Consider the following 27,769-nt stretch of genomic DNA (forward strand, 5'->3'; position numbering starts at 1 on the left):
CTTCCTCGAGGTAGATAAACTGGTTGTCGAGAAACATTAGCTTGCAGGGGAAGATTAGGATCAATTTCACCTTCACTGAGTTTTTCTCTGTTACTGTGACAAACAAAACACCAGTTAAACAGCAGAACATTGAAAACACTAGAGTTATCACCTCCCAGTTGTATGCCTTCACACAACATAAATGTAAACTGTAAACATGGCTGCTTCACATACGTTTCCCTGGCAGCACAAAAGATCCTTACAATCAGTATAGTTTTAAAGAAGGCACACGAGATTCATGTCACCAGTTTGGTATCTGATCAAATGTCTCCCCTTCAGTTCCTGAGAAATGACGCTGAATAAAGGCCGTATAGCCAAATGTTATGATGTCACAGTGAAGGTGAACTTTGACGTTTTGAATATAAAATGTTGTCACTTTAGCATTTTAACATTTTATTTCCTATTAGGCAGGAGTCCCATGTGTAGGAGCAGTGTCCTTGCCACGGTAGCCACAGGTTTGATTCCAGCCTGCGGCCCTTTGCTGCACGTCGTCCCTTCTGTGTCCCCCTTTCACTTTTGGATTGTCCTGTCTAATAAAGGCAAAAAGCCAAAAAAATCTTTTAAAAAAGTAAAGAAATGGAATCAAGGTGTTCTTAAGATATCGCCTTCATGAGAACGAGACAGGCGCAAGGTCACAGTGACCACTAAATTCTAATCGGTTCATTATCAAGTCCAAGTGAACGTTTGTGTCAACTTTAATGTAATTGTCTCTAGGCTTTCTTAAGATATCGGGTTCATGAGAATGAGATGGATGAAAGGTCAGTGACTTTCACCTCTGACCATTAAATTTTAATCATTTCATCGCTAAGTCCAAGTGGACGTTTGTACCAAATTTGAGGAAACTCCCGTAAGCCTTCTTGAGATATTGCGTTCCTGAGAAAGAGATAGACGCAAGATCATGGTGAGCCTTGACCTCTGACTATTAGCCAAGTCTATGTTGAACATCCACATCGACGTTTGTGTCAAATTTAAAGAAATTTCCGCAAGGTGTTCTTGAGACATTGTGTTCATGAGAATGGGATGGATGGACGTAGGGATGTAAGGTGGTACAGAGAGAGACAGATGAATAGAATGCTACTGCCGGCGTGGAGGCACAAAAAAATACCTGACCCTCAAAACATTTGTGATTGTTTTAAGAATGCTAAACTAACCCCACCCCCCAAAAAAATCCTTTTTGCAAATTACTTTATCAGCTACCAAAGCAACCAATGGTGGATCCATGTAGAATAACGTTAGCCAAGTTACAGCTAGCTGGCTAACTTTGATTAGGTTACAGTTAGCTTGTTGGTCCTTAGCTTAGCTGAATGGATCTGCCATTAATTGTTTTGTAACGTTAGCTAAAAAGTAACAGTAGTAAAAGTAAAAAAGTAATTTGCAAACAAGTCCCAGGAGTGCAGATGAATTAGCTGATGAAATTTCTGATGAAGACGGAATGCTTTTATTACTGTCGGCATTCAAACATTAGAGCTGGACTCTAATACTCCACTACTATGCTTCGGTATTTGTTCATTTGGTCTCAGTTTTCAATTTTGGATATTTGCGTTGGGGGGTTGTGTATAGGATAAGTTTCAAAGTATGCGAGTTCTGAGAAATGACAAAGAATAAATAAATATAAATCTTTTTAATATACATCACAAATCTTAAATTTCTTGGAGCTAGTGCACTGTATCTGTGCCTCTGTTTCACAGCACTCTGTGAGGCGTTCAAAGCCTATCATTACATGCAGTTATGTAGGTCTATAATTTATCTGTGATAAGAAGAAATGTCACAAGCTGTTATTATGTCATAAAATGTGCGTGGATAGGACGTCATTAACCAAACCCTTGGGTTTACAAATGTGATTTATATTAACAAATAACAATATAAAACACTGTAGAATGACCTAATCCTTATATATCAATGTCTTTAATTACAACAAAAGACATGTGTTGCAGCATGATGCCGTCCATAGCAGTCAAGAAATGTCTGGCTGAGTCCTTCATGAGTCATGTTCAGCACCGTACCCGAGCCGCACCCCCTGGCCGGAGTTATGAATATTGGCTGTTGATTACTAGTGAAGTTTCGGAGCCCAAAAAAATGGTATCTTGGACGGCCCAGTGATATTCAGGGGAGTAACCTATTCCATCATTTAACAGTAGAACATGTGGACACAGATACAGTAACACTAATGATCACTGAAGATAATTTGTTTTGTTCTCTTGTTGAGGTGAGTCGGAGGTCAAAGTCGGCGACAGAACTGATAGTCCAGTCAATCTGGGGTTTGACACAGGAAAAATTACAATAGCAATCATTCAAAGTTTTTTTTGTGATCTCTTGGGACATCAAAAAAACATATTAAAAGTACACCGTTACATATTTAGTGGATCAAGGTAAATTCAAAGCTCAAAATTTGTCACAGCATCAGACAAAGAAGTGCATATCTCTGCTTCAGGACATGATATTTTCAGGTAGACTATATCCAAACATTGGGTTTTTAGGATGGTCTTTCACATGAGACCTTGAATGAGACCAAACTTGAAACATGACTTGGGTTTTTCATTCTTTGGTTTAACTGTTGGTGCCACTGAAGGTTGATATCTGGGCCTAAGCTCTACAGGGGTTACTGTTGAAATATCTTCTAGAGATAAAGAGTTTTTCATGATCCCAAACTAGAATATATCACCTGGGCCCATAAAACCACCAATTTCCCATAAGGTTTTTGACTGTAACAAATATCCCACCCCAGGGACAGACTGACAGGACTGTGAGGACTCTTGTCTCTTGCAGGGACACTTCAGCATTGCACCTTTTTTTGCTTGTCTCATTATTCACTACACGACTCCTCTGCCCTGATGTAACAACAGCGGCTACAAGTCGGTGCGACCTCCTGCTTGGATGTCAAACAGTATATTACCACACAGTGTCGGCCGTGTCAGCAGTTCATTAGATCCACTGTCACTGCGCCAAACTCCTATCAGCTTTCTCGCATTCATGATGTATGCACTTACCATATGGACGATAAGTGAGATGTTAAATACATTCTTATGAATTCCTGCATTTTATTGCGGTAGTCATGGGTTAGTTACGAGCGTCGCTCCGTCTCACGTGTCTCACATGACCCCATCTCATTTAAAAGTCATGTGTCTTGTGAATAAAGCTAAAAATCCTAATCATGCTGCATTCAATGCACCAATTAGATGCTCCAGATTGTGTGAAAGTGGGTGGAGGAGGGAGGAATGTGATGTCGATGTGTACCAGACGTGTCCCCTGCAGCCAGCGCCCATATGGCAGTGTCATAAGTCAAGCTGACGGGTCAGTATTAAAGGCAAGTAAATAAAGCTTCTGGAGAGTCTACCATTTCAGCTCATCAGCAGCCATTAATAAGACACAAATATCATTACCGCCTACAAATGCCACCAGCTAGTGCAGAGAGAGGAGGGAGAGGGAGAAGGGTGGTTAGTTGAAGAGGAAGAAACAAGATACAGAAAATGTTTGTGTGCACAAGCTGTTAAAATGGACACGTTGTCGTGAGTCTACATTCAAGAAAATGACCTCTTTCACTTTGGTTTGCTGTTAAACGGAGTGACGAGAAAAAGCTCAAGGTGGCTTTAATGAAGTTGGCCAGCAGGAGGGAAGGAATCTGACAGCAGACATCTCTATCCGAAAATCAAACAAGTGATTTCCACATCTTGACACGCTTGAAAAACACTGTTTATTTGCCTGGCTTTGGCTCCTTGTTATGTTTGAGCTACTGCTATGCTGACAGGTGAGCTTTCTAACTCCCCAGGGTGCCCCAGGGCACGGCACAGGAACGTGTCACTACAGCATCAACAACATGCAACACATAAATGCATAATTGCCCCATTTCTCAGAGTGGGAGTCAAAAGTTTTCAAAGCAATGTACAGCGATGATGTTATTTCAGAGCCACCTACACAGAGGCAGAGTCCAGCCAAAATAAAGTCTTGCAAAACCACACACACACTAAGCTGCATGTGTCCGGGCTCAACATGTCTCGACTGAACCTGATCCACCCTGAACTGTATTGTCTTTGTCGCAATTTACTGAATGTGAGACGCAATGGGTTACGCAAACAATACAGGTGGAGGTGGAGCTGCTGGCTCCAGCAACTGCGGCGAAGGAAGGAAGCTAGAGTGGATTTTGAATGTGTTAATAAAAGGTCTGACGCAGTCATTTAGGCTCCACGGCTCTCAAAGGTCTGATTTTAAAGAAACCCTGTAGAGTTCGGGGCAATGTTTTTACAAGTAGGTTCCCACTTTGTTTGAGAGAAATGCTGAGTGTTACAAGAAGTCTACAGGGCTCCTTTTAAGGTACTGCATGTACATTTTTGCATGTGTTAATCATATTTTTTATTGCCAATAATGAATGTATTGTAATGTAACTCAAAAACTGAGACCTTCCCCGACTTTCTCGGTTGCCTACAACAGCCTATGGACTGCCTTCTATCCAAAGGACTCAGGATAAGTGTCTGGGAAAGTCCAAAGGATGTGACCTTATATATGCTCCCAAGTGCCTTGCCTCTCTTCAGTAACAGCAGATAACATTTAGCTTAGAAATGGAGTCTGCTAACAACAACAAATGACAGTCAGCACCACGACAGAGACCACACATGCTGTGTTTTGGGGACATACATTTTGGATCGGCGGCCTGGAAACTGACCTTCAGGCCGGAGATTAAGGGTGCTTTCAGACCTAGAGTTGTCTTGCTTTGGTCTGAATCAGGGACTAGTTTTATTACAAAGTTGTATAATTGCCAAGAGTTGGTTCATGTTCTCACGGCAGCATTTACAAGCGGACCAGATCAAATGCCTTGTGCAAGAAAGCTGCTCTTGATTGGTCAGAATTTCCATGTGGGAAAAATCCAGGAAGTAAAGCAAACGTTGAAGAAGAGTACACTTGCAAGATAAATGCGACACTTTTTAATGTCATAATGGAGGGACAACTACGCAGGTTGATTTTAGCGCTGCTCATCGTGGACTATATTGCTGTCATTGTTCATTTTAGTCAAACCATACAGTTTGAAAACGAGGCGCGGCTCCAACTAGAAAACAATGTTTTGATGCAGTGGATGTGCTGAATGTGCATATTAAGGCAGTACAGGAGGAGGTGCACATTAATAATCCTCCAGGACTGTAACATGCTCATGTTTAACCCAAACAATGTGTCCAAAGGCACCATTTTTCAGTCTCTCAGTCTAATCTTAGCTTACTAACGTGGTCTAATTATTAGCTAGCTATCGCAGCAAAATACTGAAATACTGGATTCTGGATCATACTGAGTGGAAAACATAAGCTAATTAATCCAGAGTCCCAGGGCTGGTTTGCAAATTACTTTATTAGCTAACGTTATAAAGCAACTAACGGCAGACACATTTAGCTAAGCTAAGTTACAGCTAGCTGGGTGACCAGTGAGCTAACTGTAACCTAAGCTAACTTGGCCAGCTAGCTGTACCTTAGCTAACGATATTCTACATGGGTCTACCGTTGGTTGCCTAGTTTGCTGATTAAGTAATTTGGAAACAGCAAGCTAGTTAGCTGGCTAACCTTATCTTAGGTTATAGTTAGCTCATTTGCTGCCCAGCTAGATGTAATTTAGCTAATGTTATTCTACGTGGATCTACCGTTGGTTGCTTAATTAGCTGATTAAGTAATCTGGAAACAGCAAGCTAGTTAGCTGGCTAACCTTAGCTTAAGTTATGGTTAGCTCACTTGCCGCCCATCTAGCTGTAACTTAGCTTTACTGCACGTTGGTTGCTTTACGTAACGTTAGCTTACAAGGTAATTTCCAAACACAAGCTACTTAGTATCATGGAGTCAATGGTCCAAATGAAATACAAGTACATTGCAGATAACATTATTCTAAATGACAGTAACTTTTTTTTCCAGCAGTCACATTCAGTCTCATCATGTATGTCACGTTACTTGTCCGATGCCAAGGTACTCGCTCGCACCTATTGTGTGCGAACAACAGGATGCTGACTTAAAGGTTTCAAAGAAAGTGTCACTGAAAGTTACATACAGAACTTTTCAGTTTACTCTGCATCAGCCCCAAACAGATAAAATCCTTCTACCTCCCTGTCTTTTATTAAATCCCTCTTTGTCTTTGACCTGTTGAACCCAATCATTTCTACAGGCAGGGTATCCCTTACCCATCTAAACCACACTAATGAGCATCAGTAATCCTCTGCTTAGGCCACAGCTTGATAAAGAGGGGTCAAAAAAGGGGGGTGGGGGCAACTAGAGCAAAACGTGTGGAGGCCCACCAAGTCCGATCTAAAAACTTCCAGAAAAGGAGACGCTCCTTGAGCCTCGGCGTCCCAGGAATGTTTCAAAAACAGCAATGGACACGAGATGTGTGATGTATGCAGCCGGGCTGAGAAAGAAAAGCAGGAGGAGAGAGGATTCAAAGACAAGAATGGGCCGAGCACTCGGTTAATTAGCTCGCTCGGCCTCCGTCACGCTCCTCTGAATATAAGGTTAATGGATTGAATGTCTATGGAAAGCGAGATAGGGAGATGACATCACATGCTAGACTTCCAAAGTTCACAATGAACAATGAAAAGCATGATGAGGACTCCACAGGCATTGGCCATGTAGTTATGGGATACAGTGTTCTAGCACAACTCGAGAACATCCACAATTAAAAGAAAAAATAATTGATTTTCGTCTAAATCATGCACAGAAGTGAACCAAAGATGTAGCCTGGATGACCTCAGCTGGGATTAAGTGTTCCTCATGTGTGACACAGCCTCAGGACAGGAAAGATGAGCTAAGACTTTCCCACTGGACTTATGAGAAGCATCTCCTTTAGGGTTTGGTACCCCATGTGCCCTGACCCTGTTATGAAACCTAGTGACAAAAAACAGAAACCAGATGTGTATGGGAGCGAACAATAGTTGTAATTATTTGAATCTTGCAGGCAACTTAACACCTCTGCTTCCTACATTTAAGTCAGATTAGATACTTGAACTTTCGTCCTTGATACCCTGGACCTTGGCCAACTTTATATCATGATCTGTCTTCAGATTTTAGATTGAGCTGAAATTCTGGACACTTTAAAAATTCACCTGACATCTGAGGTACTTTTGTTGTAAAAAATGAACTTATTGTAGTGGACATTTCAGAGCAGATCAAGAGCTTTGATTCTCTGCCTAACCTTGACTGGGCCTGACCCAATCAACCCGATTCGGGCTTGGGCCGTAATTTCTAAATTTCTGACGCCGCAAGTCACTGCCCAAGCGCTGGATATCAAAGACTTCAGAGTGAGACTGGGCTCTGTGTCCATGTGATCCACATACATTCAGATAAGATGGTTTTAATTTGAATTATATACATACCATAAAACTTAAATTAGTAGCCCGGGCTATTATTTGCTTAAACCACTGAAATCAACAGGCCTATATTTGGGACAGGCCTTTCACAAAAAACTGTTGCTCAGCAAAGATCAGGAAATACAATCAAACTGTTTATTTAAACCAGTATGAATATCACTTGTTTAAAAATTAGGTTTCAGATAACATTAATTATGAATCATCCATTTGTTCTAGCTTCAAGAGACACAGCATTAGAGAAAGAAACTATACTCACAACTTTAATTTTTATGAAAAACCCTTTTGATTCTTTTGATCTGAGGACCCTTACGGACCAAAGAAGTATGAATAACTTACAGGGTAATCAAGGAATAGACACATAATTTGAGGCCAAAAAAACTGCTTGGCAACTGGACAGGCCTTTATTCGTCGAAATGTGTGGCGACACCGCGCTAGTACAAGGTACTGGGCATTAAATTGAAGTTTTACGGTATAGTTCTGTGGTGTTTACAGTACATTCCAACATTAACATTCAGTGGTGGTTTAATGTCACAATAATGTGTTCAGCTGCTTTTAAGACTCAAATTTATATGACTACTGTTGCATCAATAAACCTGACAACTGACTGCACACAGATCTTTCAGGTCAGATCAGGTGCATTGTCATAAGAAGAAGCCTGAGCTTGTCAGTGGCATGACAACCATGAAAGACAAATATTTGCACCTTGAAAAAAAGCAGGTGAAGAGCACTTGAAGAAACAAAGTGCTGCACACTGCTCTCGCTTCCTGTAAGATTTATACAACGCATACATCACGTTGGATCTTACATGACTGGAGCATCGTTCAAGATGTGTGCAAATTATAAATTTCAACACAGACCTCTGCACAGCCTTGAGAGGGAAAGATTTAAAATGACATTTATGTGAAGGAATGGAACATCGAGAACAGCCTGTTCAAAGTTTCACTCCTATCTTTAAACCTACAAGGTTTGTCAAAACAAGCCGCTGTCTCGGGCGGGCAAGGACACGTGTTTTTCATTTCATTTTGAAAAGTGGCACTAAAAGATAAATTGGTGTTGGACACACAGTGTCTTGGTTGGAAGACTTGCAGCAGACAGCAGCAGGTTTGGCTTTCTGCCAGTTTCCTGTGTGTGTCTTCCACCTTCCTGCTTAACAGGATTCTGGTGGGGTTTTTTTTAACTTGGTGTTCCTAAATATGGACGTCAGTATGTAGCTAAGAATAAGTGCCACACTTAAGACAATAGCAAAGTCGATTTGCAGAGTTAATCCAAATAAAGACATCAATGAAAGTTTCTGCAAGTGATGCAATACCCTTGCAGAGGATTAACAGTGGCACTTCTGAAGGTTACAGATGATCTGTGTCTCACATCAAAACATAAGTTTTCTGATCTGAAACACAGAAGAAACAAATCATGTGCAGACAGAAGTTCCTAAACTTTTACCAGGGACATACACAGACATTTTGAGGGGCTGTTGATCTAACCTGAAAGGCAACCTTTGGGGTTAATCCCCTACAGAATATCACTTTCTTTAACATTATGTTAAAAATTAAACTAATTTACATACTATGCACAGATATAATTTTATGTGCACTGATCACTGAAGTATTTGATTTTAGTTTGTCATCAGGCTACTTTTAACTTTAAAGAAAATGCTTCCCAAAAAATAGGCCTACTTCCCATTTAATCAATTATGTAGAAAATGGCTGTTTGACTCTTGACATTTATACATGTGTGGTGGTGTGTCTGTGTTACTCTGCAGTTACACCTCCAAAACACTTGTCAGTGGCAGGGTTTCTGTGAAGTGCTGTTAACACACATTAAACACTCATTAAACACACATTAAACATGGTGTAAACACACATTAAACACACATTAAACATGGTGTAAACACACATTAAACACACATTAAACATGGCTTAATAGAGACAATTTCAAACACAAGTACACAAATCAACTTCACTATAACTCGCAGCATTCACAGACAAACACTTGTCTTTATCTGGACACGTTTTCCCCACAAATACAACATGCTAATGTTTTTAGCACAAGCCTATGGCATTTTACATTGTATAAATTAGCTTAGCAGCTAGTGGACTTTCCCTGCAATGGAGTATAGTGGCACTTTCTACTATGAAAAACACAAAAAAAAGTTTCTTAACCAATATTTTTATTACTGGTCTTGTTTTAGTCGGAATATAATTCAAAACTAGGGAGAAATTAACAACATCAGCAACCCTGCCATTAGCATGTAGCTACATGTAGCATTTTACTTGCAGCCAGGGAATGACTGCATACAACGGTACACTTGTCTTTATCTGGACACATTTTCCCCACAATTACAACACGCTAATGTTTTTTGCACGAGTCTGTGGCATTTAATATTGTATAAATTAGCCTAGCAGCTAGCTGACTTTTCCTCTTCTCATATGAAGCCAGGGACAACAGCAACATTTAACAAAGGTAACGTTACAAAATTCAGCTCCATTACAACTCACAAGGTTCACTGACAAAACAACTGTCTTAAACTAAACACGTTTTCCAAACAAATACAACATGCTAACATTATTAGCACAAGCCTATGGAATTTTACATTGTATAAATTAGCCTAGCGACGAGCAGATTTCCTCTGCTCATATGAAGCCAGGATAAATCACACACAAGACTTAAGATGCTATTTTTGTGGAGGCTTTACTGTCTTCACAATTCATTGTTTCTTATCTGTGAAATTAAAGTAAATAAAAGCTTTGTTTCCACTGAGGGAAATGGTTTCAGCTTACAGAAACAGACAGGAGGTCTGCGTCGCAGTGTTTTACATTGTACAAATTAGCAAAGCGACAAGCTGAGAATTCCTCTGCTCATATGAAGCCAGTATAAATCACTGTGACGCATTGTGCTCTGTCTCTATAGGGCACTGCTTTGCACCACTTTTTTTTTAGCTTTGCGCCACCCCAATTAGGCCTATGTGTCATGGAGGCATTACTATAAAAAAGAAACAAAAGTTTGGATATATTAATATAATTTAATTAAGTCTAACTTAAGCAATGGCATTGGCTCGTCATCTTCATGCTGCCACAAGAGCAAAAAGAAAACAGTAATTTTACTTTCCTTCCAGAGGGGCAGCTCAGCCTAAGAGGGCCAATGGGCTGTTGCTCGGGCTGCTTTAGCCCGGCCTTGCCTTTCACAGACCTGTGACCCACTTGCTTCAGGAAAGTCATTCAGTTTTTATCAGGTCCTCTGATGTGTAATACAAACTGGGCCCATTTCGGACCAGATCAAGGGGAGGCCAAGTGGCTCCTGAGAGCCCACCTGTTGGACCGGACATGCTACTGTTAACAGCACTAAGGCGGATTAGCAGTCAACTCATCACAGCCTTACAGGGTCCAACCAAAACATGAGAGGAAAACTGTTCACCTGCTTGCTTGTCTGAATAATGGAAATTGTATAATGCAACCTTAAGCCTGTATTAACTTTTTTGGGGGTCAAAAGAAGCTGTAAACCCAACACTGACAAGAAAAAACATGCATCCTTGTGCTGCTTTTCTCCAGTTTTCTTTATGTATCACATTCACGTCTGAGTCTCCCCCTTGTGTTTGTTCTCTACTTGTATATTGATTTGTTGTGAGCACAGGTCACAGCACGACTATCGGTAGCGACAGACTTTAGAGGGGACAGCATACCAAAGAAATCCACACCGCTCTTTGCCCCTCTTGCCCAGGCCACCACATCACGTGCCCTCTGCCAAGGGAAAGTCCCTGAAATCAGAGGGGACTGCTCCTCGCATCCAAAATCTAACTTTAAATCCCACTCAATATACATACACATATAAATATAGATCCATTTGTGTCTGAAAGGAGAATCAGCTGAAGACGTAACATCTGATCACCGTCCTAATTTCACAGGAAGTCTCACACTGGAAAACAAACACATTAGTTACAAACACTTTATAGGTTAGGGTCTAATGAGGCTCACAACAGATGAAATGAATAAGATTTTGCACTGGTCGAGACACATGATTATCCAGGAAGTGAAATGCAAAGTGAGCAGGCCACAGTGACAATTTTAGGCTGCTGTGAAGGGCATGGCATTGGCTTCTTCCTGTGTTAAGGTGACAAGTATTATCACAGCAGGATCCCACTCTTGTAACAGGACGAGGCTGTGACCCCTATCTGCCTTTTATTCTGAAACATTAGAGACGCAACTAACAACGATTGTTGCCATGAATCTATTCATCATGTGGCCTATGAATGGGCATCAAGGTCTCCCTGAGCCAAAGGTGACATCTTAAAATTGCTTGTTTTGTCTGGCCAAGGCCAAAAAACAGGAAGTATTGAGCATTTTTCCTTCAAAAATTACCCAAAATAGTTGCCATTTACAAACTGTTTCAGCTCGGGCTGCAACTATTGATTATTTTCATTGTCAGTTAATTTGTAAATTGGTTGTTTGGTCTATAAAATGTCAGAAAAGGGTGAAAAATCCACAAATATTCTGTTCCTGTCATAGCAAGGGAGAAGGAAACCACAAAATATTCACATTTAAGAAGCTGGAATCAGAGAATTTTGACTTTTTTCAAATAAAAAACCTCAAATTAATCAGCTGATTATCAAATTAGTTGGTGAGTATTGTTGCAGCTCTAGTTCCAGCCCTATGTCTCTACCTGACGACATTAAACAGAGAACAGCCAAAGGCAGAGGAAGTGAGATAAAAAAAAGGAACAAGCACCATACACATCACTATATGTTTTCGTGCCTTTTCCTGCCCATTGGCAGCCAGTGTTGCCAGCTTGTGTGCATCCATCACGGAGGGCTCGCCCAGCCAAGCACCCACACATTGCCAGCTGGGGGATCAACACCTTGACGTGTGGCGGAGCGGGACAACAATAGTCCCCTCCGGGCAGGGTGAGGGCAGATGGTTGTGCTACTGTCGGCCACTCACAGCAGGAAACACTGTACAGCTGAGTACAGTGACCTACATCTCTTACTGAGGCGCTTTCTACACCAGTGAATCAGCTTACTTGCTGCGCGTGTTGTCTGCTTATGAATGAATTATCTCGAACATACTGGTGCGTGTATTAGAGATTCAACAATGTAACACAAGGATTTGTTTCACTGTTGTAGATCATTTGACAGCGATTCTGTGTTTGAGGAGAAATGGTGCAACTGTCCTGATAACCATAAACAGAAAAGTTAAATTATAGTCAAAGGGGACCCATTATGCTTTTACTCATTTGCATCAGACCGTTCTGAATACTGTTTCCAACGTTCTTTTTCCACTTTCGAGGCAAGTTGACATCAGCTCGTGACAGATTTTTTATATGGTCATCTACTCCAGGCACATTACTGCAAGCACTTGTACTACATACACCGTTACATGTAGCTACATGCTAACATGAGGGAAACCTATCCACCTTATTCCTGTGGTCCTTACTGTAAAAATAATTGTGGGTGCATATTCTGGTAAGATAGCTGAAGTAGCAGTAAACTAGTTAAGCAGGATTTATACTTCATCACTGCGACACAGACCTCCTGTCTGTTTCTGTAAGCTGAAACCATTTCCCTCAGTGGAAACAAAGCTTTTATTTACTTTAATTTCACAGATAAGAAACAATAAATTGTGAAGACAGTAAAGCCTCCACAAAAATAGCATTTAAAGTCTTGTGTGTGATTTATCCTGGATTCATATGAGCAGAGGAAATCTCTGCTCGTCGCTAGGCTAATTTATACAATGTAAAATGCCATAGGCTTGTGCTAATAATGTTAGCATGTTATATTTGTTTGGAAAACGTGTTTAGTATAAGAGTTGTTTTGTCAGTGAACCTTGTGAGTTGTAACAGAGTCTAATTTTGTAACGTTACCTTTGTTAAATGTTGCTGTTGTCTAGGGGTGGGGGAAATTTCCGATTCTTAGATGCATCGCGATTCGGACGTGGACGAATCTGAATTGATTCACAAACGTCCAAATTTCGATTATTTAAATCTGTTAATTAGAGTAATACAGAAGGTTCTAAATAATGCGGAACTAAGAAGTGCGGTACGTGTCATCTCCGGGACACTTTGGGATGCGCACCTGGAGCAGACACGCCGACACGCACACAGAGGAAAACAAACATGGCTGACCGCTACCCACCTCGCCGTGAGAGCTGAACAGCTTCTTCTAATTTAAAAGCAGATGTGTGGAAATACTTCGGCTTCTACAGCGTTGACGGTGGAAGCGAACTGGACGAGAGCCACGTTATATGTAAGCTGTGTCGTGTGTTAAAATAAAAAACTTTGGCAACACAGCAAACATGAGAAGCCATGTAACTCGATTCCACCTGACGGAGGAGTCAGGGAGACGGCAGGCTGTTGTTGCTGCGGCAACTAGTGGCGCTACCAACCAGAGAACAATCGAGGAAGCAATTAGAAAGCTGCCACCCTCATCGGAAAAGGCGAAGCGAATTACGAAGGCCATCGCGGCATTTATTGCCAAGGATTTGCGTCCTTATTCTGTCGTGGAAAATCAGGGATTTCGAGCACTGCTGCATACACTGGAGCCCAGATACACCATCCCATCCTGACGCTATTTCACCGACACTCTACAACCAAACCAAAACAGAAGTCATGGCCTCACTGTTGAAGGCAGGCAGGTAGGAACGCGGTTACATGTGATGCGTGGACGTCTGTCGCCACCGAATCATTTGTTACTCTAACTGCGCATTTTATCTTGTGATTTAAGATACCTGTTGTTACCTTTGGTTCCGTACAACGAAGTTGTAACTTTCCAGTTTGCACGCATTTCCATTTATATGTTTAATAAAATATAATGGAAATGAATTCAACTCTTTCTTATTACAAATGCACTGTTTTTAAAAATTGCAAGTGTTGAATGCTTATTCAGTGAGACAAAAAGAAATGTGTGTTGTGAAAAAAATCGTAATCAAATCGTGAGGTGCCCAAAGATTCCCACCCCTACTGTTGTCCCTGGCTTCATATGAGAAGAGGAAAAGTCTGCTAGCTGCTAGGCTAATTTTTACAATGTTAAATGCCACAGGCTTGTGCTAATAATGTTAGCATGTTGTATTTGTGGGGAAAATGTGTCCAGATAAAGACAAGTGTACCATTGTAGGGAGTCATTCCCTGGCTGTATGTAAAATCCTACATGTAGCTACATGTTAATGGCAGGGTTGCTGATGTTAGTTAAGAATTATATTCCAGGTCGAAAAATATTGGTTAAGAAACTTTTTTAGCTTTTTTCGTAGTAGAAAGTGCCACTATACACCATTTCAGTCTTCCCTGGCTGCAGTGATGGTGCAGAGATGCCGAAATGCAAAAGACCCGGAAACGTTGTCCAATCAGAGCAGACTGGGAATTTTCGGAAGGGGGGCTTTAAGAGACTGGTGCTAAAACTGAGTGTTTCTGACAGACAATGAATACAGGTGTTTCAGCACAGACAGTATGGGGACATTAAAGCATGTAAACGTGGTAAACATATAGGTATGAACCTGAAAATGAGCACAATAGGTCCCCCTTAATATGTCTCACAGATATCAAAAAAATAAATGGAAAAAAGACCAATAGCTCCTCAATGTAGATTACCAACTTAACAACGCCACCATGCCAGTGAATCAGGTCACCATTGATTGTCACAGCACTTGTTAGTGACTTCTAATCCGATCTCTGCTGTCTGTCACGGCTGGTGACGATGGGGTAAACCATTAAACAAAGCCCAGTTGAAAGTCAGACTTGCCCGATGCCGCGGCGTAATGACGAAGAACACTCTGAACCCACCGCGTCACTGTCAGCAGCAACCAAGACAAGGAGCATGATGGAAAAATGCACATGGAAAACTTCACCAGTGGCTTTATAAATACACCAGGGGGGAGTCTGCTGGTGACGGGCTTCATTACACTGGATCACAGCCCTAAAGCCCCTGATTGAGATGGGCGGCAGCTGTCCAGTTCTGGGGGAAGTCAGCTGGGCAACTGAGTGGCGTCAGTGCGGCGATGCATTACAGGCCTTTCATTTGAGGTTATTAGGGATCTATAACCGAACCCATGCTTTTTTTTGACAGATGGATTTTGCATTAAAGCAAAATTAATGGATTTTTTTAGCCAATTGGAAGCACACTGTAAACACAAAACTGACCTTTATCAAATTATAAATTGATACGGCAAACAGCGGCCTATTTATCCAGCTTGTGGCCATCTAATGACAGTCGGTCCATCATTAGCTCTGTGTTCACCAACTCCTGATGGACATAGCTGACTTTTAGCTGCCAAATGCTCCATTTTGTTCACCAGCTGGTCGCTAACTTAGCCTGTAGGCCGTTTGGTGCTGGGCTGGTGGTGTACAGTAGATTTATCGGAGTGTTTTTGCTGTGGTTGGAAATAATTTGATGAGTGGTGAGACTGAACCAAAACATTTAAGCTGCAGTCCATAAAACTGAAATGAGATGAAAGATACTAAACCCATGGAGCATTTTAGGGACTTTCAGCTGAGAGAAAATGCAGAGCAGGAGGGCTAATTCTCTGAGGGTTCCTCACTTCGAGAAAGGAGTTAAGTCGATGTCTATGAATTCTATCATCAATAGTAGACTGATGGGAGATAAATGGTAGCAATCAACGAACCCAATCGTCAAATCTGCCAGCCGACATCCTGAAGTCGCGAAATGCATTTCCTCGTCCATATCTCTTAGTGGTCGGACAAGCACAGAAAATTTACCGTCTTCTGCCTCCGCCCGTTCAGTGGTCGTGGTGGTACTGCAGTACTTTCAGTAAAAGAAACCAACACGAGCTCCAACACGATCTGCTCACTCACGGTCGCCATGTTTGTTAATGTTTGAGGAAGGATACAGAAATGCTTAACACAGTGGCACATATACCCCACTGCCAACTAGTGGTCTGGTGGTGTAATCGCATGACGACGCTGAAACACCAACGCAGAAGTGAAAATGCTCGCAACGGTATAGGCGACGTGCATAGGCTACGGCGTAGCATCTGCACACAACTATAAAAATTGCTTTAGTTGTAGGGGATCCAAAATACGATATCATCACGATACTTAAGTCACGATACAATATTATTGTGATTTTAAATTTGTTGTGATTTGCTGAGTATTGTGATCCCCAGTATCTTTTATCACAATACTTGGCATATCGCAACATATTTAAAATTGCAATAATATGGTATCATGGATCCTGTGGTGATTCCCACCTCTGGTGTATGGCTGCATGTCCATGTATTTAATGTCATTATTTTTATTGCAGTGGCTTTTTTGGTACTTACTCTTGATGTAGCTTAGCTTTCTTATAAAGCTTAGCTTCTACTTATCAGTTAATCAAATGAATGTTGAACAGATTAACTGATTACCAAAACAGCTGTCAGTGTGGCCCTGCTTCTCACAAGTGTCCTCAGGGTTAGTTGGAGAGTTTTGGTTAAGTCTGACCTCTTTTTTCCTCTCTTGGCTCATGACGAACCCTTCAGAACAGTCTGTTCCAGTCAGGGAAAGGAAATGGCTTTGCCTGTTGAGCTGTGCTCCACAGAACCAGGATATTACGACTCGCTCCACGTTCCCCCCGACACTCTGTCACCATTGGCCCCCAGAGCCAACCCGAAACTCCCTCTGAGGCTCCCAACACCACATTAAGTAAGAAAGCCTGGCTTTCCTCAAGCGGCTGTGTTACTTTGATAGAACGTGGGCCAGCAAGTAAGCGACGGAAGTATCACAAAATGCAAATTCCTCTGCTCCTTGCAGTACTCAAGCAGGCCCTGGTGAGATAGGCAAATGTTGAAACTTTTATTAATGCGGTCGCTCTGCTCTCAGATAGCCAGTGTCACCTCTGATTTAGCTGCGTAAACAAAGCAATCTTCAGCAAAATTCTCTCCAAACTTGGACAATCTCTGAGTGAAATCTTAGCGGTGGAGTTATAGATCATGTGGAAATACCGTGCATGACAAGCAAGTGTGAGAGAGAGCTCGACTCCGGTTTGCTTTACTGCTTTTGACTGTGTGTAATTTAACCTACAGCAGCCACTTTCTGCATCTGTAAGTTATGTAAAGCTTATGCTAAATGGGGGCCCCTGTATCTGAGACAACTATCATGCAGCAGGCACATTATTTGAGAACTGGATGTTCCTTGGAGAGGGAAGGGCTTTGTTTGTTGAAACGCCAAACAAGCTAAATACACCATTAAAACAGGGGAAGACCACGTTCACACAGCCTCTCGACCCATCCCCTTTACAACTGCCTCTTTCTCTTTTTCCTTTTTTGCATGTTTTGCCTAAATTCCAAACACCCTTTTCTTCCTTAAGGTGCACAGAGATGATTTATGACTCCTATTGTTTATATCTACCCTGAATTCGACCCTAAAAAACCTGCAGTGTGTGCAAGTATATGTACAATAAAGCACTTGGAAAGGTCCACAACGGAGAGCAAGTTTTTGTTGTTGTACAAAAACCTGACACATCACATGATCACAAACACGCTGTGAAATGAGTTGAAGCACACAAACAACTCCACGCCCTGTCATGCAGTTCAAATCATGCGCAACTGGTTATCTGTACCAACAGTCAATTACGTGCCGCACCTGACTCAGCTTCTTCATCGTTCCTCCAAGATAAGGGAAGTAAATTAATCGGCCTGTTAATCTTGGTTCTTAAAATAACATACAATCTCTAGACTGCAATAAAGAGATTGGCGACGCTCAACATGACGACAGCTGGTTGCAGAAATGAAATTATATATCAGAAAAATTAATATCACATCATCATTTTAACATTTAATATCTAAATATATACACGTTTTTTAGATCTAGTGGGGAACTCTGACATGACTCATCTCTGAAGACAAATTGCACACTTATGTAATCATCCTCCATCACCATCCTCGGCTTTATTTCTGAAACCGAATCCCAGCCTCCCGGCCCAAGCTCTTTTGAAGATCCGAAATCACAAGGGAGCTGCCTGACCCACCAAATGTTACAGCCAGCCCCCCCACCCAGGTCTCACCCCTCACTGCTCACAGCATGCTAAATGGCAGCTTTGAGGGAGCCAGGGCGAGAAAAACCTTCCTTACTACTGGATGTGCGAGGCAGGTACAGGTGCATACTGTGTGTGTGTGCATGTGTGTGTTCAAATACACCTGCAGGCAAGTAATACCCGAACACACGCATCACTCAGCAATGTAACCTAGTTTCTGAAGGTGCAAATATCCTCGAGTAAGTGTTACTCCTCATAGATGTGATGAATCATACCATTAAAGCCACGCTATCTGGGTGATAATTACGGAGGACGAAAAGAGCAAACGCAGCACAATAGCCCAAAAATATTTCCATTAGGAGAAACATGCTGCAGCTTCAGTGACAATGTCAAGTTAAAAATATATGAAAATCCAAAACAAATACAACAATGGGATTGTGCTGCAGAAAGACTAACAAATACATTTAGAGCAAACACGCTGGAAATGCAGAAACAATACCAGTTCAAAAATTACTTAAACTCTGAAAACAAATGAGACAGAAAAATGCTGTATATCTAGTGCTTCTGGGATTGATTTACGACGCAAGAGAAAGAGACCAGATGAGAAAGTGTTTTTTGGTTTTTTTTTTGAGGCGGGAAGACATAAAAAACATCACAGATATACTTTCTTTTCTCTTTTTAGCAACAGATATACGTAACTAGCATTAGCTTGACACCGATTGTTTTGCAGCATGCTTGATGTTTTGGCTTTTTGCAGCATGTTTCAATTTTTGTATTTCTTTTGCGTCAAGGTAGGCCTACTTAATACTGTTATCTGTATTCATTCATCGTATGATGTGCCCTTTTGACTTTGCAATGAATTACTTTTTAAAAAAAAAACTTTTATTCTTTATTTTATTTTTGTATCTATTTTTATTTTTTACTTTTTTACATTTCAAATCTGCTTCCTGTCCGTCCACCATGTCTGTTCCAAATGAGAAATGACAAAAAGGAATAAGTAAAAACCGAAATGGACATTTTTCATTTGGCAAAAAAACCACACAAATAGACCACTTGAGTTCGTTTTTAGTTTAAAATGAAAAAAAAAAAAATTAAAGAAAAAAAAATGAAAAAGGAAAAAAGGAATTGCCACAAAACACAAACAAACTGCTTTAAATTGGTTGGTGTTTTTTTTTTATTCTGCACCAAAAAAAAAAAGGAAAAATGGCTCTGTTTTCTCATTTTTCGTTAATGCTTTAAAACGAAAAAACGGTTAAATTTTGGTTTGGTTTGTTTTTAAATTACAAATGAATTACGCAGTATCCAGTGACACCTGGTCCGTTTTGATTTTTTTGACTTGGCATTGTTGCTGCATTTGCCCTTTTCAGCCACTGTAGATAACGATAACTGTTATGCCATCTGTTAATACCACCTAGAATACTTTTGACCAGTTACCCATGTCAGTCTTTAGGTTATTTTGCTAATCTAAAGTTTACAGCACTGCGCATCGCCTGGGTCTGACCACGAGCTAGCTAGGAGCGCCGCTCATTTGGTGATTACGGCTAATATGCCGTCCTGACCAAAGAGGTAAGCTAAGGAAAAACTGCGCCTTCCCTCCTCCCCCAGTGAGAACGCAGCTCAGTTTTGAGCTGTAAACCCCCCTTAGCATTGTTATCACTATTAGCACTGTTAGCGCTGTTAGCAGTGTAAGCATGGCTGGAAGTGCTAACCAAGTTACCAATGCTAAAGGGGTTTTAAGGCACAAAATGAAGCTGCTTACTCAGCAGGGAGACCGGAGGGTGGCCACCATGTTTTTTTTTTTTTTTTAAAAAAACTAGTCAGGAATGAGCAGTGCCGCTAGCTCCCACCTGACCTCAGTGATGCCCAGTGCGAAAAAGCCAAGGCTAGCTAACCAGCCGACCGCAGGGTGAGCAGTGGGCAATATATGTTTGCATGCTAACACGGCTAGCCAGCAGACAGCAGAAAATAAAAGGCAAAACATTATTACATCAAACAACATTAAAATTTCATCATCTATAAATGGATAGCACTTTAAAATGTGGTGCTAAAGCTCATTTTTGCATTTTCTTCTTTACAGTTGACCAGTAATGGGTGTCAAGCTATGACAAGCTAATTTAACCACAACTGACATCCCAACTAACATTACGTACTAAATTTAGCTAAAATGCAATGATACAGTAACAGTAACACAAGCGGAAAAGAGTCACTAAACGGACGTAGTAGAAGTGGGGATGGTGGATGGCACAACAGATGATTGCCAAGCTGTAGACCGTTGTTCGAGACCAACAAACAACAAAACCACTTGTTTTTAACCACCAAACGTGGGTGTTTTTTAGCAACCCATAGCTGTGTCTCAACAAGGGATAATGCCACGAAAATCGGTTGTTTTTTTAACCAAGGCATTGCTATGTTTCCTGCCGGGATTGAGCCACCAAAAGTGGGTATCTAAAGCCAAAACGTGATCTTTTCCAACCATAACAAAGCGGTTTTGTGCGTAAACCTAATCACACATTAACCACAGCATTGTTGACAAATAATAATTTCCATAATATCAGTATGTCATCAGTATCAGCCAATATCGGCTGCTGGTGGGCCTTCACAATAGGAATATGCATGTATAATATGATGTTAATTCCACTACAGAGGAGATTTGATGATCACTAAAATTAGGTGGGGGAAAAAAGCGGATGTATCTTTATCAGTATCAGTTACTGGTCAAATGAGTTGTTACGTATCGGCATATCAGATATTGGCAAAAAATCCAATATCGTGCATCCCTAATACCCTTGGTTTGCAGAAACGTACAATGCCAACATTTATTTTGGCTACTGGGACGAGATACGCAAATATCTTCCACCTTCAAACCAAGATTAAATAGTATTTAAGCAGCAAAACAAACAATTCAGAATTCACTTCAGCAGCTGTTAATCTATAAAGGAAACTATGCAAACAGGAGCTACCAGGGGACACACACACACTCACACACATCCACAGCCTTGTGTTTTCCTCGCCTGACGCCAAGACCAGTGACAAGGCAGCTGACCTTTCCACGCAGCCGGCTGGGAAATGGGTAACGCTGCGGTCATGTTTACTGACACTGAATTAAGTCACCACTATCCCTGCATCCACTGCACTTCATTGTTCACAGGGAGACGTCGTCCAGTGGCCCCGTTTAACACTGTCGGGCTGTTGTTGTTGTGTAAAAGGGCAAGTCTGCTTTTGCCTTATTAATCAATATACTGTATATCCAGGGTTTATTTTCAGGAGCTGCTTAACACGTGTACACAGACAGTCATGAATGCTTAACAGCTGTCTGGGACGAGGTTTATTACTTTCTCCCGCAGCCTTAAACAGACAGGCAGGGGATGTGTCAGATGAACATGAATATATAGATGAGTCTATAGGCCTCCATTTACAGGGTTTGTCTTCAGCTGCAGCGCCTCACTGTCTATCGTCAATGTTGGCAGAACACAGATATCATTTAGTATTCGTCCCAAAACATATGCTCGAAAATAACATTTTAAATGAAGCATCATGGGATTTCACTTGCTAATATCTGCATCGGTGTCGCTTTGTTTGACACTAACACTTCTGGCCTCCTCCGGTGGCCGTCATCAGTTTGTTCAGTTGTCATGGAGATGGTTCAGTTGTTATGACATGAGCTAAGTATGGGATTTCAGTCACATGATAACAGGAGGTCACTTATGGAGGGGAGATCATCACCAATGTTTCTTCTCAAGGGTGGTCGACTGTATCATCTCCATGACAACTGAATTCCTCCTCTGATGTGGGTAGACGTAAGGCTAGCAATTTTCCAATAAGCAGAACTCAGTTTAAAGGTAAATAAAAATTACGACTGATTTAATCATTTAAAAACTTATTTCGGATCCAAAATGAATGTTTTGTTTACCCCGAGGTGGCTACTTTTCTTCCTAACCTGTAAGCTCAGCTAGCTAGCTAGCTAACGTTAACCTTAGCTAGTTAGCACTGTTGCTGCCGTTACACAGGTTAACGTGGATTTATACTTTAGACCCTACGCTTTATCCCACAAATGTAGTCAACGCCGTTGTGAGCATTTATACTGCGGAAATGTGTCTGTCACTCTTCAGTTACACCTCCAAAACACTAGTTGATGGCGGGGTTTCTGTGAAGTGCCGTAAAGTTTAGTTGATTCAAAACACACATTAAACATGCATTAAACATGGCTTAATAGAGACACTTTCAAACACAAGTACACAAATCAGCTTCACTATAACTCGCAGCATTCACAGACAAACACTTGTCTTTATCTGGACACATTTTCCCCACAAATGCAACATGCTAACGTTATTAGCACAAACCTATGGCATTTTACATTGTATAAATTAGCCTAGCGACGAGCAGATTTCCTCTGCTCATATGAAGCCAGGATAAATTACACACAAGACTTAAAATGCTATTTTGTGGAGGCTTTATGGCCTTCACAATTTATTGTTTCTTATATGTGAAATTAAAGTAAATAAAAGCTTCTTTTCACTGAGGGAAATGGTTTCAGCTTACAGAAATAGAAAGGAGGTCTGCGTACGGCCTAGGCTACCGCGTAGAGGCAGCTGGGCAGTTCAACATTTGCCCAGTTAGCACGAGCTAACACAGCAGCAGCGGCTAATATCTGACACAAAGACATTCAACAGTCCCAACAAACTAAACCAACAGCAAAACGGCTAAACTTTGTTGTTCAACTCGTTAATAACCATTACGTAGCATTAGCCAAATGACGCAACCAGTTAGCCCTGTTATTGTGTATGCGGGGTGCGTTGACTCTTACTAATTGTTTGAGTTTTTTTGTATGGGACTCAATGAACCTACAGCCTGCAGCCAGTTAGCTTGTAGCTTAGCATAAAGCCTGGGAACATGGGGAAACAGCAAACCTGACTTTGTCCAAAGGTAACAAAAGGTTATCAAAAACGTCATACCTTGTTTAATTCATGAAAAAACTGAAGTGTAAAAACACCAATCACCCATTTTACAGGTTGTTTTGTGCCTGAATATTTCATGGCCAGGACCAGTAACTTCCTGCACTTTCCCAAAATATTAATTTAAATCATAGTTTGTGTTTGGAGCTTTTTTTAAACTGTCCAATGCAGGGAAAGAAGTAAAAGGCTTTAAGCACAGCCATCACTATATCTATGCAGGATTGTAAAAACAGATACCATCCACTCCAGTTACTACAGATACCTTGAGTATTGCTTGACTTGAGTCTACGGTCACTTTCAATCATAGTGTCTGTGTTACTGACAGAGATTGAGGTCGTCTCTGAGTGGATGAAAGCAAGTGGTTTCCATAGTGAAAGCAGAACTTCAAAGACTATTAAAGGAAGCAATCCACATGTAAAAACCCAACACTATCAGAGTGAAACTTTAGCTTACGAACATATCAGCATCATTCAGATATCTGTGATATTACCTGATTCAGTCAGGTGCATTAAGCTGAATATATGCTGGCAGAAATTTCAAGTTTTCAATATGCAGGACTAAAACTACATGTGACAGGTTTTAACTGGAACCACAGGTTACACACTGCACACGCACACCTATATATTTACACTTGTAAGGGTTATGTCAATACTCAGTTGTGTGCATATGTACATTTACACACTGACACTGTGTGTTTTGTCTGGCATGATGTTTTTACCTTGGAGCGTTTAGGTGCTTAAACCCAAATTCTTACGACATAGCTTCAGCTAGATGCCTTTTGAATATATATGTTACATCTATGTAACAGTGTTTATTGGTGTTGTCACTTTTAAATAATAAGATATATAAAATAAAAGAAATAGCACTAGTCTGGGCCTTCAGGTTAGGACAGCTGTCAAAAGCCTGTTAAATGGATCAATATTGCGAGGTGAAAACAGATGCAAATGGATGGAAATCCTCCTCTCGTCAGGGGGGGTCACCTGTGGGATTCTGGCAACGATCAGCAAAACACCTGTGCAAGTAGCCTCACTGAATATATAAAACTGCGGCTGAGACACTGACAAAGATACAAAACTTGAATAGGTTACGAATGGATCCACTGGTCATAGATACTGTATGGATATACATTTAAACAATCATGTGTACATGTACATAAACACATGGACACAGTTGATTTTCCTTAACCGCTTATCCTGTTAGGGGTCACAGGGGGGTCTAGAGTCGATCCTATTTTGGGAGAAAAGCACCCTGGACAGGTCACCAGACTATCACAGGGCTGACACATATAGACAGACAACCATTCACACTCACATTCACACCTACGGACAATTTAGAGTCACCAGTTAACCTGCATGTCTTTGGACTGTGGGAGGAAGCTGGAGTACCTGGAGGAAACCCACGTTGACAAACTCCATACGTACGGGCCCCCAAAACCTGGGTTCGAATTAATTTTCGTGTCTAAAATGTCATCTTGTGTTATTGGGAGCCAGAATAGAAGGAGTCATGGCTCAAAACTTAAACTTTATTAGCTAACGTTAGCTTCGATAGCAAAACAAAATGGAGGAAAGATTGGCTTCCTGTGACATCATCCATCCACTGAGTGAGAGCATACAAGTCGGCCAGTCTGGTCCTGTTGGTCAGTGTTTACTTTTTCACGTAAGACTTGCGGCCCTGGAGAGTGAGTGACCTGACATGGTGCGTTCGTAAATTCAGTTGGACGCTCTACGCTAAAATGAGAGCCCTGTTGGTCGAAGAAACGGAGAGTTATATTTCTACATGAATCACACATTTACTCCGCTCCGCATTCTGCTGCTCCGTCTCCCTAGACAGAGTGCAGAGAGTGCGCTCTGCCACTTTAAGAGTGCGGTGCTCTGGATAACCGAACAGCACTTCCAACAGCGCTTCGACTTTGCGAACGCTCCAGAGTGCGCTCCAACATTTTGAAAGAGCATTTCTGAACGCACCACTCGCATCATCTTCCTCCATTGTCTAAAACGAGCCAACAGAACTTGCTAGCTAGCCCTAGCTAACGTCTGTGGAGGATTGTTTTGCCTCCAGCTAAGCCCCGCCCACTAAAAAGCATCACACTGTCTACCAACAGTGAAAAGGTCTAGTCTATAAATACTGTGAAAGCATCAAAACACTTTGTCTACAGAGAAATGCACAGAGTTCGCATTCATTAATGATGCCTTTCTGTGAATTTGTGATGTCACACGTATACCAAATAGAGACACAAATTCTGCATGTGTCCTTTTGTATTTCCTGTTGAAATATTTTGCAGTGTTTCCTGAATAAAATCAGCTGACAGGAAGCAAACATGGACCCAAGCTGTTGCATCGCACTGTAACTCCAGTGAGACCTTCTTTAAAGATAGGAAAACGGAGCGTTTGAGACAGACGGTGATTGCAGGTGTATTCAGACACACTGTATGAGAATAATAATGTGTTTTTTGAACATTAACGCATGTACACGTGTTCAGGAAGAAACCAAAAACACAAGTATGAACCTAAATGTGAGATTAATGGGGGACCTTTAAGTTGGGGCAAATGTCAGAAGAGTGTACAAAATGTACAAAAGCCTGTTAAAGGGATCAATAGTGCCAAGTGATACAGATGCTTCTCATTATGTCAAGAGAGAAGGGGGGTCACCTGTGGCCTTGTGGTAATGACCAGCAACACAAGTGTAAACACAGAGGGGAACCTGACATGTTGCATGATGCTATTGTATACGGCTGCACCTCCACAGCATCCTCAGTGACACATGAAGGGCACCATTACAGTAAATCCCCTCAGTGAGGATGCAGCCTGCATTCCTGTCATGTCATGCGTTCCTCAGCAATGTACAGAGGTGGAGAGAAGGAGAGGAGAAGGGCTGTCGACATAAAATGCATCCCTTGCGCAGGACATTCCCCGAGAAAGCCACAGGGAGCAAGGAGAGGAGGGGGAGGAGGAGGAGGAGGAGGAGGTATGGAGACACTTGTACACCCCGACATGGACTGCGCTTACCTGTGGTGGCTACGTTTGCAGCATCAGACGACTGGCTGGGTAGATCATTCGAGTAAGTGCACTCCGAGCTCAGTACCGCATAGATGACGAGTCCACGTAGCAATACATTCAATACCTTGTGGATGTAACTCATGGTGGAAAAATGAGGCTGGAGGAGGGGTGCAAAAAAAAAAAAAAGCTTCGTATCCGTGGGGATGACTGGGGCAATCCCGAGATTAAAAAAAAAAAAAAAAAAAAATCAGGTTGAGCCAAAAATAAATAAAAAAAAATACCAGTCTTTTTTTTAAAAAAAAAAACAAAAAAACGTGAAGTTAAATAAAAACCCTACCAGCTAACGCATAAAAAATAAAAATAAAATACCTGCAAAATAATAGTTCATCGTGGGACAACTTTGAAATAAGAGCCCCTTCAAAAAAAGACTCTAATGGGTTTACTGTCTGTGTCAGAGGGGTGACTGCTGCTGCCAGCTACGACATGCCAGTCCCCCATGTCTGATTTATTTATTTAACAAATATATTTTAGCAGAAATAGAAATAAAATCCCGGACACAGAGGAGGAGCAGAGCACATGCAGCCTCTGTGGAGGAACCCCCGCTCCAAAACAAACACAAAAATGGTAGTAGAGGTTTTTTGCGGTGCGTATCCGTGCGCTGAAATAATAAAAATATAGTGCTGTGTTAAATCCTTACGTGGGCCTGTGAGTTGGAGGCAAACAGTCTCTGTACTTCCACGTACAGTACACAAACACCGGGGACAGCTTCAGCATATTGAACTCGCAGTGTCTCATAGGTCCGCCTCTTCACGCCGAAGTAGCAAATCCCATCGCATCAAAAAACCCACTCGCGTCCCCGTCCTCCGTGTCGCCCGATCCGTCCCCGACCTACATCGACCGCACACGACATCCGCCTACTTCCCAAATGAAGTTTTTAAGTCAGCTTCTCGCGGCGCGGTGTGATACTGTGTCCTGCTGTCATATCAGCTGCTCGCCGGCCGATGCAGACGGAGGGGAGGGAGAGCCGAGCGGGGCGGAAGTCGGTATGCAAAACGGTTTGACAACAGGAGGAGGAGGAGGAGAGGAGGAGGAAGAGAGGGGGTTTAATTTGGCCACGACTGCTGCTGCTGCTGGAGGTGGAGGTGCGCGAGACACAAGCGGAGGGATTTGTTTTTGTTTTTAACGGGGAATTCAGCCGGGTGTCACTCCCACGCTCTACACGGTTTCACGCCGTGATAGTGGGCAGGGAAGCTCACGGCTCACCCGGTGTTGTTAGCTACCCTCACAGACAGTCTGTAACCGGAGGAAACCTCCGCTAAAAGTTTTTAATTCAGCCACAGTGACACGGAGGATGGTACCCGCTCCTACCCGCTGCATTGTTCTACACTTTTCCGGGGACATGCAAGTTTCTCTGCCGGCTGAGCGCTCTGATTGGCTGCAGTGTCCCAACATGGCAGAAGCTGATTGGCTGATTCGGGCAGCACTTTTTTTTGTTGCTTTTAAAGAT

At 41.8% G+C, this 27,769-nt stretch overlaps 1 protein-coding gene across 2 annotated transcripts in view; it reads right to left on the reverse strand.

Annotated features, from left to right (window-relative positions):
* Positions 1-27,427, reverse strand: part of stim2b (stromal interaction molecule 2b) — a 76,842-nt gene extending 49,415 nt beyond the window's left edge. For both annotated transcript variants that reach the window (XM_033651620.2, XM_033651619.2), the window contains exon 1: positions 26,272-27,427. In XM_033651620.2, coding sequence (XP_033507511.1) covers positions 26,272-26,404 — 133 coding nt within the window. In that variant the 5' untranslated portion in view covers positions 26,405-27,427. The remainder of the gene's footprint in view (positions 1-26,271) is intronic.
* Between the last annotated feature and the right edge of the window lie 342 nt (positions 27,428-27,769).

Source organism: Epinephelus lanceolatus, chromosome 22 (assembly GCF_041903045.1).
Source record: "Epinephelus lanceolatus isolate andai-2023 chromosome 22, ASM4190304v1, whole genome shotgun sequence".
In the NCBI taxonomy this organism is placed as follows: Eukaryota; Metazoa; Chordata; class Actinopteri; order Perciformes; family Serranidae; genus Epinephelus; species Epinephelus lanceolatus.